This window comes from Eurosta solidaginis, chromosome 1 (assembly GCF_040869045.1).
Source record: "Eurosta solidaginis isolate ZX-2024a chromosome 1, ASM4086904v1, whole genome shotgun sequence".
Taxonomy (NCBI): Eukaryota; Metazoa; Arthropoda; class Insecta; order Diptera; family Tephritidae; genus Eurosta; species Eurosta solidaginis.
Window position 1 is genome coordinate 63,804,037 of NC_090319.1, and position 17,026 is coordinate 63,821,062.

The 17,026-nt window shown below is 37.4% G+C and overlaps 1 protein-coding gene across 35 annotated transcripts in view; it reads right to left on the minus strand.

The window, feature by feature from the left end:
* Positions 1-17,026, minus strand: part of GluClalpha (glycine receptor alpha 1) — a 182,633-nt gene that overhangs the window by 145,956 nt on the left and 19,651 nt on the right. For 28 of the 35 annotated variants that reach the window (XM_067756994.1, XM_067757005.1, XM_067756841.1 and 25 more), the window contains one exon: positions 13,999-14,241. The exons of 5 other annotated variants lie outside the window; for them this stretch is intronic. In XM_067756994.1, the coding sequence (XP_067613095.1) occupies positions 13,999-14,052 (54 nt within the window). In that variant the 5' untranslated portion in view covers positions 14,053-14,241. Of the gene's footprint in view, positions 1-13,998; positions 14,264-17,026 lie in introns of all 35 variants that reach the window. 2 more of the 35 variants (XM_067756848.1, XM_067756722.1) reach the window with 2 other exon arrangements.

Here is a 17,026-nt window from a genome sequence, read left to right on the forward strand (position 1 = left end):
GAACGGCCAACGGTCGTCTTAGCAGCGGCGGGACGGATACAGCGGCTCAACGGCGGTAGGATGGCGAACGGCCAACGGTCGTCGTAGCAGCGGCGGGACGGATGCAGCGGCTTAACGGCGGTAGGATGGCGAACGGCCAACGGTCGTCGTAGCAGCGGCGGGACGGATACAGCGGCTCAACGGCGGTAAGATGGCGAACGGCCAACGGTCGTCGTAGCAGCGGCGTGACGGATGCAGCGGCTTAACGGCGGTAGGATGACGAACGGCCAACGGTCGTCGTAGCAGCGGTGGTACCAGAGGGGCGACGGTGCGACGGCAGCGGCGGTGGGCTACGGAGCGCGTACCAGGGCAGAGAGAGAGAGAGAGAAAATAGGCCGGCGACGGTGTTTACCTGGACAGCGGCTGCGTGTTCCGGGCGGGGTAGGATAGGCGTACCAACGGGCTGGTATTGGTCGGTCGGCTTCACGGGATCCGGCTAGTCGCTCTTCTTCGGCAGCTTTGGTAGTCGCGGGGTCAGTCACCTGCGGAAGAGACTGCGAGGACTCGTTAGTGCTGGTTTCACCGCTGGACACCCCCGCCTCCCTACTTGCACACTAGTAGAAGGTGCGTAAGGGGGGCGGGGTTGTACCAGCCGATACACCGTGGGTCGACCCGTGGGCGGAGGGGAAGTGCACCTTAACGGCACAGCGGTAGCCCCTGTGCGCACGCATCGGCTCACGGCCGAAACCAGTGCTGAGGGGAAGGGGTGGAATGTCATGAAGGCGTCGGGCCGCTCAACACCTAGGAGGGCGCGGGGGGCAAAGTAGCACAAGGCATCCTCCCCGTCGTCCTTACCTAAGTGAAGGGTGACCCGCGCCATGACAGCGCCCCCTCCACTCAGCCAGCCTAAGCTAGAACTGAGGGGGAGGGGTTAAATGGCCATGAAGGCGTCGGGCCACTCAACACTTAGGAGGGCGCGGGGGGCAAAGTAGCACAAGGCATCCTCCCCGTCGTCCTTACCTAAGTGAAGGGTGACCCGCGCCATGACGGCGCCCCTTCCACTCAGCTAGCTAGCAGGAGGGAAAAATATGTCTTTAAAAAGACATCCACTCCCGCTGGCTCACCTGCGAGGACTGAATTGCGAAAATGCAAATTCAGTGTTTATATGGGTGGTGACGCAAACTGGTTGAGAATTCAACGCACCATTATAGTGATTTTCATTGGTTCGCAATTTAGTTGGTTGTTGAATATGCTATAAAAGAAGTGGTTGTTGGCTATGCTATAGCAAAATAAGTACAGGGAGGTTCAGGTTTAGGTGAATAAGGAAATACAGGGGGAGTTACGTTATTGTAACGTTACGTTACAATTTTTAAGTTTAACCATAATGTTTGGAAGTTGTATGCTGTCCCCCATAGACTACAGGATGTTAGGTAAGTGTAGGGTTAGGGGGCTTAGAATATAACCGCGGCAGGTATGCCTGTCGTAAGAGGCGACTAAAATATCAAATTGATTCAAGGGGTTGTGTAGCACAGCCCTTTCAATGTGTAGCCTGCCAAAATAGAGCTTCTCCAACCCAATTGTCAACCTCACCTACCCGTGGCGAATCCTGTTACTTTACAAGCCGAGGCTCTGGTGAGCCCAAGTTCTTAATGGAACTAGGGTGTGGGAGGGCGGTATGGCCTTGAAGGTTCAATGTGGTCATACTAAATCGTTCACGAGATGGTCGGGCTGGTGCCTTAATGGTGCTTGTTACCGGAACGTACTGGATCTGCATCCCCCAAGGCCTTCTGGGAGTCTCCTTAACGCTACAACAACAACAACAACAGGGAAGTCTAGGCGTAATATGTGGAAGTTGTGGGAGGAAAGTAATGGAAACAGGAGAATTGAAAGCGAAAACGAAATTAATCCGTCTCCAGGGCAGAAACTGGAACCAAAGCTGCAACCGGATGCATAATGGTACACGGCACTGAAATCAAAAGCGAAATATATTAGACTTTTCTCTCAGTGTGCAAAATTGTAATACGATTATTACAAAAAATCCTGTATATTATAACGACTTGAAAGCAAATTGCTTAAGTGCATTTGTGTGCATAAAGGCGAATTAAGCCCTTTTTGTTGTTTATAAAGCTCCACTTGCTCTTATTTTTACTTCGTCTTATTTTCATTTTGTTCTTCTTTTATTACATTATGAAAGTGAGTGTTATTTGTGCTCTGTCATCTGTCGATATGAGAATTTTGTATCATACATATAAACATATGTACATGTACATATTTAAAGATATAAAAATACAGCATGTTCAAGTAGCAATAATATATAGAAATGCAATTTAAAGCTATTTTCACACAGACGGCTTATTGAATAATAAAGGCATTTTTCTACATTAAGACGCTTATTGAGCTCAATTTTCCCTACAAAATTCGAATCTATTATTATTTCATTAGTAGCTAATCGAATGCCTAATGAAGTCAAAAGCACAATGCAACTCTGTTGGTAGCGTTCCGCTTCTGTTTCCGCTTCTTAGGTTTTGGTGTGTTCAGTGCTTAAAAATGTCATTTGTCAAAGCAAATGTCATTGTCTGCATGGCGGAACGATACAAGGTGGCCGCATCGAACAGCTGATTATAACCTTTTTTATTTGATTTGATACATCAACTACCGGCGCAGTATGATTTCGACATTTGTCCATCGAATTTACAACTACATGGATTTTTTTTTGTTTGTAGGTATGTCACCATGCTCCCACCTTGTATCGTTCCCCCATGATTGTCTGTCTCATCCTTCATACTAATCGAGCAGTTACTTCTGTGTGAAAGCAAAAAATTTACGATTTCATTAGCAGGTGAAATGAGATCATTAAGTTTCTGTGTGAAAACAGTATTAAGCTGCTTACCCTCATACTTGGGCATATGTATGTATATTAACCTGGGTCGATTTGTATGAACGAAAGTTAACCCATATCCCGCTATCGATTTTCGATAGGATTTGCCCTCAGGAAAAAAAAGTTCCACTACGCATACCCAAAAAAATTATTTTCGAGCCTGCGAAAAAAAATGGCGAAAGAGTAGATTTTTCGACCAAAACACTCTCCGAAAGCCAAAAAAAAAAAGTATTTTTGGTGTTTTGGGGGGTGTTTTGGTCGAAATATTTACCCTTTGACCATTTTTTTTCGCAGGTTCGAAAATTATTTTTTTCAAAATTCTATCGAAAAATCGATGGCGCGATATCGGTTGATAAATCGACTCAGTCTAATGTATATGTTTAAAAATCAAATGCCTACTGAGGAGCGCCTTCACATTTGGTGTAAACGGTAAGACATACAAAAATTAAAAAAAAAACAAACAATTCGAAAGGATCTAATTTATGGCAGATTTTTGGATAGAACAAGCCGACAAAGTTTGATGAAAGATGAAGCAATCAATACTTTTTTATATGAATAAATCTCGAAAACAAATAACGCGATATATAGTATGTTATACTCCCATATTCCTAGTACAATATGCTTTCAATATTCGAAATCCAAAAAACAAGACATAGTCTAGTTATTTCAGGTAAAATAATGTAGGAATCTCGGAATACGAGATAACCAGCTGAATTCTTGTATAAACAGATCGTATAACACGCAGGGGCGGATTTAAGATTTACGAGGCCTGGGACTAAAATGAATATGGGGCCCATTTAAAGGGAGCAAAATATGATCTTTTTTTTTTAATAAACAAAAACTGTTATAATTATTTTTATAATTTATTCCCGCAAATATTTTTTCTATGGTACTTACATATATATTAAAAACTATAAATTATTATACAATTAAAAATATTTTTTTCTTTATTTTGACCTGGCAAAGTCACTTATCAAATTATCAAAATCAATCGATCGAAGTGGTGCGGCGCCTTCTGAAGCGCCGCAACTATGGCGCGAACTAAAACATGCTTCGACGTTCGACCGGCTTCTGCGGTAAACCTTCAAGTGCCACCGATGGTGTTTTTGCGATAATCTTAGCAAGTGCCTTCGGATTACAATGAGTATATGTCATGTTATACCTACTGTAACGAATTTACTTGCAAATCCTCTTATTTACCCTTTTGCTAAGTTCGATCACTAAACTGTTGAATAAATAACTCCAATATTGAATAATGGAAAAATGGCCTTTATTAAAGTACTTTATAATAACACTTATACTTTGCAACTAGCTTTCTTAACAACCAAACTGATTGATATCTCAAATGAAACTCTACTATCAAAATAATACTGCTATTGCTCGCTAGATAGCGTCTGAATCGAAACTGATTATAGCGCCTCTACCGCTGGTGCTTTTATACTGTGTGATTTCCTCGTGGCATCTTCTAGGCGCTTCCAGAATTTACTTAGTTGCCGTCATATAATTATAACTACAGATGCACGTATATAGCTTCTCATATGTGTGTATTTGTGAGCGGCACTTCAACAATTACAATTGCATACTTTTGGGAGCATCTCTTCTCTGCTGCGTGTACGTACATATGTGTAGACATATTGTTTTATTCGTTTATGTAGATACATAATGATTGATCTATGGATGTGCATGCAAGGCATTTTTTAGCATCGGCTTAGAGTTGGCAGCTCCCCTTAGTTTTGCTAATATTCGTAACACTACTATAGTCCGAACTTTGAACGTGCTTGCTTATATTATCTTATTAAAATTAAATCATGCATACGCAAATACGTAATAGGATATCATTTGTTCGAGCTCGCGGTGCCCTCCCGCTGCTGGGGCCCGGGCTATAGCCCCTGCTAGCCCCTCCTTTAATCCGCCCTGATAACACGATACGGGCCTTAATTCTGCATCTCAAAATCGTCAAAATCCCATTATCTGAATCTTTTTGTTCCTTTTAGTATAGTAGATATAACGATATAATTGAAAACAAGTAATTGAAGGTATTTTAAATAATTGATCAGGAACTGAAAAAAACGTATACATTACCAACTACGAGTAAAAAGTATGTAATTGTAATTGATAATTAATTTGTCTAATTACCTTATACTTATAATTGACTAATTACCATTACCAAGCATATTCATTACTGCACAGCTCTGTAGAAATATTACATATCGTTAGCTTAATGTGAAAATGTGCTAAGTCAACTTTTACGAATTTTACAGGAGACGAAAAAAAAATGAATAACTTTTGACATAACCTTCTTTTTTCAAAACTGTGAATGAGGACACCTTAATTGCAATGCTTTTGAGTGTAGAAGCTTTGAAAAAGATAAATAAAACTCATGTATGCCAACCTAGCAGCTATTTTATGACTTAGCACAATTTCCGCACTCATAACAAATTTTTCTCCTGACTTGGCAATTTTTACTCAATATGTTTTCCCATCACTCTTCACCTTTAGTGATTGAAATAAAACACTAAAACTATATATTTCACAAAAACTACTATTTATTTGTTAAACTATTTCTAACGGTTCTGATCTGAACTCTTTTGCCGGATGGTGCGCAGACAATAATTTATATTTAAATTCAAACAAATGCTGTGTTGTGTCTTATTCCAAAAAGACAACTGCCACATACTTTATCTACTAACTAAATACTAAATCTCTTAATCGTTGTCAAGAGAGTAAAGTCTTGAGTGTAATTTTTGACTCCAAACTCTCTTTTTCTAGTACCATTGACTTAGTTGTTTCAAAATTTGTTGCAATAGTTGGGTTCAGTAGACGTAACACCAGTGACTTTAAGGAGCATATGACCTTGAAGGCACTTTATATATCCTTGGTCAGAAGTCGTCTTGAATATTGCTCAATAATATGGAATCCTTTCTATGAATCTAACTCCTATAAAATTGAGAAAGTTCAAAAAATGTTTACAAAAATTGCTTTACGTATGCTTCACTGGTCAGACGGCCTCCCATCATATACCAGCAGATGCAAATTGCTTGGCCTTCAGGCTTTGCATGACAGAACAACTTGAATCTCACTCACGCTGGCCTATAATGTAATAAACTTTAGCACGAATTGCTCTGATTTATCTACTTTGTTCATTCCATATATTCCACTGCGTGATCTTCGGCATAATAGATTATTTATCTAAATAACTAATAAAATGAATTATGCTATGAATGAACCTATAACTAGGACTATACATCTAGTAGATCGATTCAGTAGTGTTCTTAATTTTAATAACAGCTTATATAAGTTTAAGCTTGAATTGTTTTCTATTTTTAACTAGTCTGTAACAAACTAACATGACATGTAAGAATTGAAGTAGATTATGGTCAGCGCAAAGCATTTATCATACACCAAAGGTATGTCTCAACTGGGTGAATCCAATTTCAAGGGGTTGTGTAGGCAACCCTCTCAAGTGGTTCCCAGCGCAATATATAGCTTCTCCAACCCAACTGCCAACCTCACCTACCCGTGGCGAATTCTGTTTCATTGACAGCCGAGGATCTGGCGACTCCAAGTTCCTCATGGAACTAGGGGGTGGGGAGGACGGAATGGCCTAGGAGGTTTCATGTGGTCACATAAATCGTTCCCGAGATGGTCGGACTAGTACCTTAATAGTAAAATAAATAAATAAATAAATAAATATGCGGCAAACGACCATCAAAATCGGCCCAAAGCCTTCGGGGAGTGTTTTTATCGTTAATACAACAACAACAACAACAAAGCATGTACTTTACACCGAATGAATTAAATAAGTAAATAAAATGCGCGCACAAAGAAATAACTAGTAATTCAGATTGATATTATTGACTGGTTGACTTAGCACATTTTTTTGAACATTTGACGACTTAGCACATTTACACATCATTGCAAACAGCACGTAAAAATTAAAAATTAAAATATTTTTTTCTTGTGATCGATGTATTTTAAATTCAGTTTTAAAACTGCATTAAAATAAAATTTTTCAAAAAAAAAGTGACTTAGCACATTTTCACATTAAGCTAACGATATATGGAAAACGCTAAGGCGAAAAAAGTTACTCATACGTCACGTTGAGCTTTTTTGCTCATATTGATACTCGAATAAAAAATATTTATTCATGAACCAATAAACAGATCCCGCATTAAAAAATTAGAGAGCAAAAAAATCATAGTTGGCTGGGAAATAAATTTCTCGGCGTGACGTCACGCTTTTGACAACATGTTTTATTGCTGACGCAGTGTTCAGACTTTATACCAATCGGAGTATTTTGCTCCGCTCTTACCTCCTACTACATTTTTTTATCTTAAAGGTTTATTTGGGTCGAGTTGAAAACTAAATAGTATTACTACCTAATATCTTTTGGTTGAAGTTTTCAATGCATATGCAAGCTGATAGTTTACAAGTAACGATTGGACGAAATGATTGTTCGTGTCTTAAGACATGTTTGTTCACATTTTTCGTATGGAATCAGAATAGAAGGAGTAAAATGCAAGCAAAAAATGTGCCCGGGCGCGATCTGTAAATCCTGCCTAAATTCATCATACTGGTCTTTTTGAAGTTTTATATAAAAATGAAGTACGTTGAGTCAGTGAGGTCAGCTAACCCTGTGTTGCGATGACAGTCGCCAATTGGGAGCATCAAGCGAGGTCAAAGTTTCCTCCAACTGTCTTTCTAAACTCAGTGAAGTTCTTCTCTTTCCTATGTTTCCAAACTGCCGGAGCGTATTCGTTCATCCGCATAACATGACCTAGCTAGCGAAGCTTTCTGTTTTTATTTGCTGCACTATCGTCATATCTGTGAAAAGCTCATATAGCTCATCATTATACCTCCTTCGATACTCGCCGTCGACATCACGGATAGGACTATAAATCCTCCGGAGAACTTTTCTCTCGAATACTCCAAAAGCCATCTCATCTTTTCTCGACACCTTTCATCATTCGAGCCATACATCAGGACAGTTATGATGAGTGACTTATAGATCGAGAATTTTGTTCGTCGAGACAGGACTTTACTTTTCAATTGCTTAAATAAGCAATTGTTGGCAAGAGTTATTCTCCGTTTGATTTCTAGGCCGACATTGTTTTTGCTTTTAATGCTGCTTCCCAAATAGATGAAATCCTTCACAGTCTCCAATTTTGAATCCGTCAACAGTGATGTGGCTACAAAGGCCACGATGACAGCAAGTACTTCGTCTTGTCCACATTTACTGCAAGACCCACTTTTTTTTTGCATCTTTATCTTTTACCAGCTCTTCGCCTCCATGTTAGAACAGCCCGACGGGTATCCCGTCATTACTTGGCACCTTGTGATTTTTTAGCCGTAATATTACCATTCTCACTTCGCCAAAGTTGGATGCCAGAGCGTGTTTTTCATCATCGGCAATCGGGGTATCGGGTTCGTCTTCCCCCACACTCTGTACGTCAGTTACCAGGTCGCCATTATCATTCCTACCGGAATCTTCCCCGGTCTTGAAACCTTCTGTCATTAAAAGAGTATGAAAAATGTATGATAAACCAAAAATAATAATAATATTTTTCGCGATATATATCCGGCAAGATAGAGCCCACTTTTCTTCCAGAATGTTATGTGCTAATGGGAGCATTATTTCGTAATCCTACACGTTTTAGGCCGACTCCATGTACATCTGATAAGGCAGATAACTTTTTTGCTGAGAAACTTTTCATGACGAAAACACAATCGAAGGGAATGCCAAGCCACCAAATCAATTTGATGTTAGTTGTTCGCCCGCTTTCAAAAAGAAAAAAAATATACTCCGAAAATTTTATTTTTACTCCGCCGTAGTCGTTTACTCAGGTAACAGTTTTAAATACTCCGAACACTGGTAGCGAAATATGAGAGAAATGTAATAAATCGAAAAACTTAAAAAGCGCTACGTCATCAAATTTTTTTTTTTCAAATTCGATTACAAATACAACAATTCCGGAATGCAGGATCCTTGCTGATTTGTTTATGATATATATTTATATCTATTTGCCGTCTGTTATGTTCTTGCTTGGCACTCAGCTATCAGTTAATTCCAATACATCTACTTATTTGTATAAACATACTTAATTTTAACAATTTTATACAAATGGATTTATTTTGCAAGTAAATAAGTGTGCATGTGTTTAATAAGTACGTAAGTAGATCACTTATAATTGTATCTTGTAAGATTGGGCGCATGTGTAGGCCACACTTACATCCGTACATACATACATTCAGCAGAACATAAGTGCGTAAGTGGATATGCTTGTGTGGGATCAAAGTGTACACACGTGCATTTTTGTACTTTTGCACTTTTGCACTTCACAACACCTACATAGGGTAGTATAATTTTTGCATATAACCGCATATTTTTATCGTGAACACATACATTTGCACCTATGTTTATCTTTGTACTTTTTTGTATATCATACTCGTATATGCATGTGCACGAGATTCCAATGATATTAAAATAGACCTTTGCCTAAGAACTCATCGATTGCTTCAAGGATGCATTTATGACGATTTTGATTAGTTCGTTTATTTTTGTTATTGCAAAAAGGACATGTGGGTGTGCCTTTAAAGAGAATATTTCAAAAAGAATACGTCAATGCGGTTAATAGAAATGCATGCAAATTTGCATATTAAATAGAAAGCTCAATAAATAATATATCTTCATATGTAACAGTGGTGATATTAAACAAGATAGTACACTGAAAGAAATGGTGCTAGTAAAATCAACAAATCGGTTCTGTTGTTCTTGACTTAACGGAGATTCGGTGCAATCAATCGAATTATGGTTAATTCGACCGAGTTCTTTGTCAAGCGAACAAATTAGTTTAGTCATTTCAACAGAAAAGAAATTGTCGCTCTTAAGTTAACAAAATTTGCTAAAATTGACAGATTCCAAACTAACTGATTTTTCTGTTAACACACCTGATCTTACAGGTCATTTCAACGGCGATCAACTGTCAATACATGAGCAAATTTCAAAGAGAATTTTACGCTCACTGTGCTCTCTACTTTGTACTTATGACGATGGTGCCACTTGTTAAAAAAACACCAAAATAAGAAAACCATCAAATCGAAAAAACACACAAAATGGGAAAACAACAAACAAACAACTAGTTTTTCAGTTATCAATACAAAACGAAAAACCCCTTTTTTGAATTTAGTGTGCACAAAATTATGAGATACCGGGACACCTATTTATCGCGCACAATTTTGCAACTTCTCGTCCAAGCGAAATGCAAAAATGCGCCCTCTTTTTGCAAAAGTATTGCTTGAACGAACAGAATTTTGCCAAAGTTAATAACATTTCGTTCAAGTTTTATGAATTTTCACTCACGCGATCGAATCTATTAAGATAATAAAAAACATCCTTTTTTAGTGTTGATGTTTCCGACAAAATAAAAGTTTGAGTTGTTTTGGAATCGTTTCAACTGAAAGTGTTATGAAAATTTAACTTGCCGATTTACATGTAAAGTTACTCCACTGGTGAATTACCTTCCTGCGATTTGATTCTTTACTTTTCTATAACTTACAAGTTCTCTTCTTAAAATGTTAAGTCAAACATTTATACTACAAGTTTTGTTCGAAACAATCAAGTGTGGCAACTACATGCGAGATAAGAAATTGAGAATGGGCTGAGCTGCAACTGAAAGAATTGAGAATCACTTTTGTGACTACTATTTTCATTTCTATATTCATATGTATGTATATGTAGCAAGCATGCGTATTTATGTATTCACATATTTAGGTATTTATATGGCGGCCGCCGTGGTGTGATGGTAGCATGCTCCGCCTACCACACCGAAGACCCTGGCTTCACACCCCGGGAAAAGCAACATCAAAATTTTAGAAACAATCTTTTTCAATTAGAAGACAAATTTTCTAAGCGGAGTCGCTCCTCGGCAGTGTTCGGCAAGCACTCAGAGTGTATTTCTGCCATTAAATGCCCTCAGTGAAAACTAATATGCCTTGCAGATGCCGTTCGGAGTCGGCATAAACCAATTAGGTCGCGTCCCGCCAATTTGCAAGAAAAATTAAAAAGTAGCACGGCGCAAATTGGAAGAGAAGTTCGGCCTTAAATCTCTTCGGATAGGTACTTTCAACAAAGCTGTCGCAACAATTTTTTTTTTTTTTTTTCATTTGACTACTAAAACGGTCAATTACGAATTAACGTCTTTTTCTTTCAGTGTATTAGAACTAGAGTACGCAGCAGACTTTGTCCTGTCCGCGATACATACTAACGCACCCAAAACCATTTGAATTTTTATTTCATTTATATTAAATCGGTTGAATGTTTGTCCGCATATTCATTACAAATTTTGCGATCTATTTGTAAGTAACTTCTCATTGAGCTACGTAAAACTTCACACATAGGTTAAGACATCGAGACTATGCAACTAAAGGAGGAAAAATGGGTTAGGTGGCGCACGGAGCGAAATAATTCGATGAGCATTTGGAAATTTGAAATCGGCTTTTAACTAACTTCTCGATGAGCTGGATATTTGAAATTTCAAGCTTAATTCAGAGGCCGATGACAGTATAAAACATAATACATTAGCTGACCTTGGCAAACTTCGTTTTGCCCAAAATTTTGGTTAGAAATTTATGACTGCTAATAATTTAGGTTATATATTTATGTAAAAGAATAAAGTAAGGCTGCGTAACTCTGAGCGGTGTTGAGTTATAGAGTTGATACCGAGCCTGCCACCAAATTCCAATTTTCGCTTAGTTAAAATTCCATCGCCAAAAATCTCTAAAACAAAATCAAGTGCGCAGAAAAGCATGCAATATTTAGTACCATTTGGTCGATAGCAAATAACACCTAAGTAATAGAAGTTAGGCTATTATCGCTTATGACTACATGGTATTAAATGCTGCATACTTTTCGGCGCACTTGATTTTTTTTTGGAGATTTTTTGCGATGGAATTTTAAGTAACTCCAATATCTCCCCTGTGCTAATCTACTTAGTACTGGTATTCAACTCGGGCGACATTTGTAATTCGGTAATCGGAAATTGCTGTTAGTCAAAACTTCACCCCAATGCCGCCAATAACAATAAATAGCGTTATAAGCGGGCGACATCTGTCATTCGGTAGTTGAAAGTTCCTGCTAGTCATATAATGCCATCTACGAATATTATAGCATGAGCGGGCGACATCTGTAATCGAGATTTGCTGCTATTCAACACTGTGTGTAATACGCGAGCATGAGATTTACCACGTGGAAAGAAATTTTTCAAATATAAAATAGCATGGTTAATCCCATACCCGTGAAGTAATTGCATGAAATATTGCTTGATAACATGTTTTTAACCTTATTGTTGCTTCTTGTCAATCAGCGGTATAAAAAATACTCTTTACCAATGCCCACATCAACAGCTTTCATTCGATATCCATATTATATAAACACATTCTAGTGGTACCCGGGACCACCTTTTGGTCTCAAGACCGTAGCCACCCAGCGGTATGAAATATAGCCTTTAGCCTGTTCGGGTACCTAGACAATATACCTACAAAATTTTATAAAAGTCGGTACAGTAGTTTTAAAATTTTAAGCATCTGAACGTACACTGACCACGATTCGTTTTTATATATTGTGACGAATATTAGCAACACTAAGAGATACTATCATCTCTAAGCCGATACTGAGCAGTGACTTGTATGCACATAACCAAATTAATCATTATGTCTACACATACAGTTATGTGAAATATAATAAGGACAGCAGCATGCTGGTTCTGAATCTGATGCAGATTCAAAAACGTGAAAAATTCAAGCGGTGTTAACTGTACTAATTTATTGCGAATAAATTGGAAAACAGGTTTTTGAATAGTTTTGTCCAGATTTGGCAACCTGTTATTTCTTATTTTCATTTTTATTGCAACTTTAGATTTTGACATGTGAAAAAAAGTAAGGACACTTCTTGTTCGAGATAAAAAATAACAATATGAGACAAAAAAAATAAACAAATTTGTATTCAGTTATTTTTTTATTTATTTTTTTAAATATGTGAAAATAATTTAGTTTTTTCAAACGGTATTTGTTTTTGTTAAGACTGAGTAAAAATAATACGCAGTTAGTTGGAAAGAGTTTGCTCGGCATACTTGGAATCTACTGAAATGAAGTTTTGTTGCAGCTCTGTCCCTATTATTTTTCACATAACTGTATGTCCATACAAGCAACGGAGAGCAACGCACAAACACATTCATATATCTGAGATACTCCCAAAAGTAGGCACTTATTTGTGCAAGTATCACTCGCATTGGTGGCCACCGTGGTGTGATGGTAGCGTGCTCCGCCTACCACACCGCATGAACCCAGCACGCCCCGCGCAAAACAACATCAAAATTTTAGAAATAAGGTGTTTCAATTAGAAGAAAATTTTTCTAAGCGCGGCCGCCCATCGGCAGTGTTTGGCAAGCGCTCCGAGTGTATTTCTGCCATGAAAAGCTCTCAGTGAGAAGAAGAATGAGAAAAACTTGAGAGAAGAGAAAAGAGAGAAGGAGAAAAGACTGATAAAGAGAGAGAGTGAGACGAAGATGGAGATAGATGAAGCGAAAAATACGGAGGGAGGAGTGAATACAAAGATTAGGAAAAATGGTAGAGGGTCGAGGTCCCAGTTAGACGGAAAAAGCTGATTAGAATGTATGCAGATAGACCAAATTTAGGGCAGAATAACGTCTGCCGGGCCTGCTAGTGATAGATAAAAATATAAAGGTTTATTTATCGATTTATTTATATAGATTGTATTTTTGAGGATTTAACTTATACGGAATTACCTAAAACGGAAATATATAAGAAGAGATAAGGAATTTGCGTATATTTTGTTAATAAAAAGGCAATAAACTAGCCTAAGGTAAAGCAAGGGTAGGCCGCTAAACATCTGTCAAAACTTAGCAATACTCAAAATGTTAAGCTAGAATTATTTGCAGCGAAATCAGTTTGGCAGTGTTACCTTTCAGCATTTGTTTTATTTTTTTTATGAAGAATTTAATTTGGTAGCCATATGACTACCATGGGACGGAAAGGGTTAAGCAGTTTGAAACACTGAATTATGCCCGTTCCGGCTTTGCAGAAACTGAATTATATAATATAACGACTTTGTACAACAAACTTACCTTATTAATTACTTTTGCAGTAACGTCTGCAATACTACTTTTTAAATTGTACATATAAATATTTATATGAAGTTGTTATAAAGATGCAGCTTTTCCCTTTTTGTATTGATATTCCATTCACTCATTCACTCGTGCTTTTTGGTTGAATTTGTTAACTTATATGATTTTTACGATCCTTTAGAATTTTAGGCATTTCCGTTCTAAAATGTTTTTGTTTCTTCTTTTCTGCGGTAGCTACATTAACTGGGCGACATTTTTGCAAATTCTAAATTAGTTGTTTTTATACTCAGCGTTCTTTGCACACAGAGTATATTAACTTTGATTGGATAACGGTTGGTTGTATAGGTATAAAGGAATCGAGATAGATATAGACTTCCATACATAAAAGTCATCAGTATCGAAAAAAAATATGACTGAGCCATGTCCGACCGTCCGTCCGTTCGTCCCTTAACACGATAACTTGAGTAAATGTTGAGGTATCGTCACCAAATTTGGCACACGAGCTTATCTTGACCCAGAATAGATTGGTATTGAAAACGAGCGAAACCGGATGATAACACCGCCCACTTTTTGTTATATATATAACATTTTGGAAAACACAAAGACCTGATTATTTAGTAAATAATACACCTAGAATATTGAAATTTGACGTGAGGACTGATATTGAGAGTCTTCATAAATATTTGAAAAAAAATTTTTCTTAAATTGGCGTGGCACCGCCCACTTTTGATAAAATTATTTTACAAATATTATTTATGATAAATCAAAAATCGTTAAACCTATCGTAACAAGATTCGACCTTTACTATAAGGAATGCTTTGAAGAAAAATCAACGAAATCGGTTAAGGACCATGCCCACTTTTATATAAAATATTTTCAAAAGGGACGTGGACGAATAAAATAAGCTATAACTTAGCAAAAAATAGTTTTGAATCAATGATATTTCACTTATCAAGTTTTATTGTAAGAGGAAATGGGGAGACATTTTTTTAAACGGGCGGTGCCACGTGTTATGAAGAAAAGTAATTTATCTGAAATCAAATGTACAATTGGAGCTCACGCTGAGTATATAATATTCAGTTACACCCGAACTTACACACCTTTACTTGTTTTTTCTATACTTGTAGCTTATAAATATATTTTCACTAGTCAGGCTATTATTGAGTTCAAATATTGCTATAGCTGAGCAGAGCTCACAGAGTATATTAACTTTGTGCGCATAACGGCGAAAAAAAAAATTCATTTAGCCATGTCCGTCCGTCCGTCCGTAAACACGATAACTTGAGTAAATTTTGAGGTATCTTGATGAAATTTGGTATGTAGGTTCCTGGGCGATCATCTCAGATCTATTTAAAATGAATGAAATCGGACTACAACCATGCCCACTTTTTCGATATCGAAAATTTCGAAAAACCGAAAAAGTGCGATAATTAATTACCAAAGACGGATAGAGCGATGAAATTTAGTAGGTAAGTTGAACTTGTGACGCAAAATAGAAAATTTGTAAAATTTTGGACAATGGGCGTGGCACCGCCCACTTTTAAAAGAAGGTAATTAAAAAGTTTTCCAAGCTGTAATTTGGAAGTCGCTGAAGATATCGTGATGAAATTTGGCAGGAACGTTACTCCTATTACTATATGCGTGCTAAATAAAAATTAAGAAAATTGGATGGAGAACACGCCCACTTTAAAAAAAAATGTTTAAAGTAAAATTTTAACAAAAAATTTAATATCTTTACAGTATATAAGTAAATTATGTCAACATTCAACTCCAGCAATGGCATGGTGCAACAAAATACCAAAATAAAAGAAAATTTCAAAATAGACATGGCTCCGCCCTTTTTCGTTTAATTTGTCTAGAATACTTTTAATGCCATAAGTCGAACAAAAATTTACCAATCCTTGTAAAATTTGGCAGGTGCATAGATTCTATGACGGTAACAGTTTTCTGTGAAAATGGGCGAAATCGGTTGAAGCCACGCCCAGTTTTTACTACTTTACGTACTAATCTGAACTCACTTTCTATTGGTATAAAAAATGGCCGAAATCCGACTGTGACACGCCCACTTAAATTACGAAAAATGAAAAAAATTCCATAATTCTATACCAAATACGAAAAAAGGGATGAAACATGGTAATTGGATTGATTTATTGACGCAAAATATAACTTAAAAAAAACTTTGTAAAATGGTTGTGACACCTATCATATTAAGTAGAAGAAAATGAAAAAGTTCTGCAGGGTGAAATAAAAAACCCTTGAAATCTTGGCAGGTATTATATATATAAATAAATTAGCGGTATCCAACAGATGATGTTCTGGGTCACCCTGGCCCACATTTTGGTCGATATCTCGAAAACGCCCTCGCATATACAACTAAGGTCCACTGCCTTTTAAAACCCTCATTAATACCTTTATTTTGATACCCATATCGTACAAACACATTCTAGAGTCACCCCTGGTCCACCTTTATGGCGATATCCCGAAATGGCGTCCTATAGAACTATAGCCCACTCCCTTTTAAAATACTCTTGAATACCTTCCATTTGAAACTCATGTCATACAAACACATTCCAGGTTTATCCTAGGTTCATTTTGCTAAATAGTGATTTTCCCTTGTTTTGTCTCCAAAGCTGCCAGCTGAGTATGTGATGTTTGGTTACACCCGAACTTAGCCTTCCTTACTTGTTAACTATGCGATGAATCGTATTTTTCATAAGCTTAAACATTAAGGACGGGGTCTCAGTGCTAGTTTAAGTTAATTCGAGTTTAAGCTTGCTCTTTTCGCTCCTTTAACTAAGGTTAGGAGTAAAATCATATGCAAAATACCATAGTGGCAGGGTAAGATAAAGGTTAACCCTCAAAAATGGCTTAAATTCGCTTTAAAAAATAGAACTTTAGCATCAATGTCAAGTGTAAATTCTAGTTGAGTTTAACTGTACTATTAACTCGCACTGGAAAGCCGGACCTAAGTTGGATTATTAATATTTTTACTATAACATTCGTGAACACAGATGGTTCCAAAGTAGTG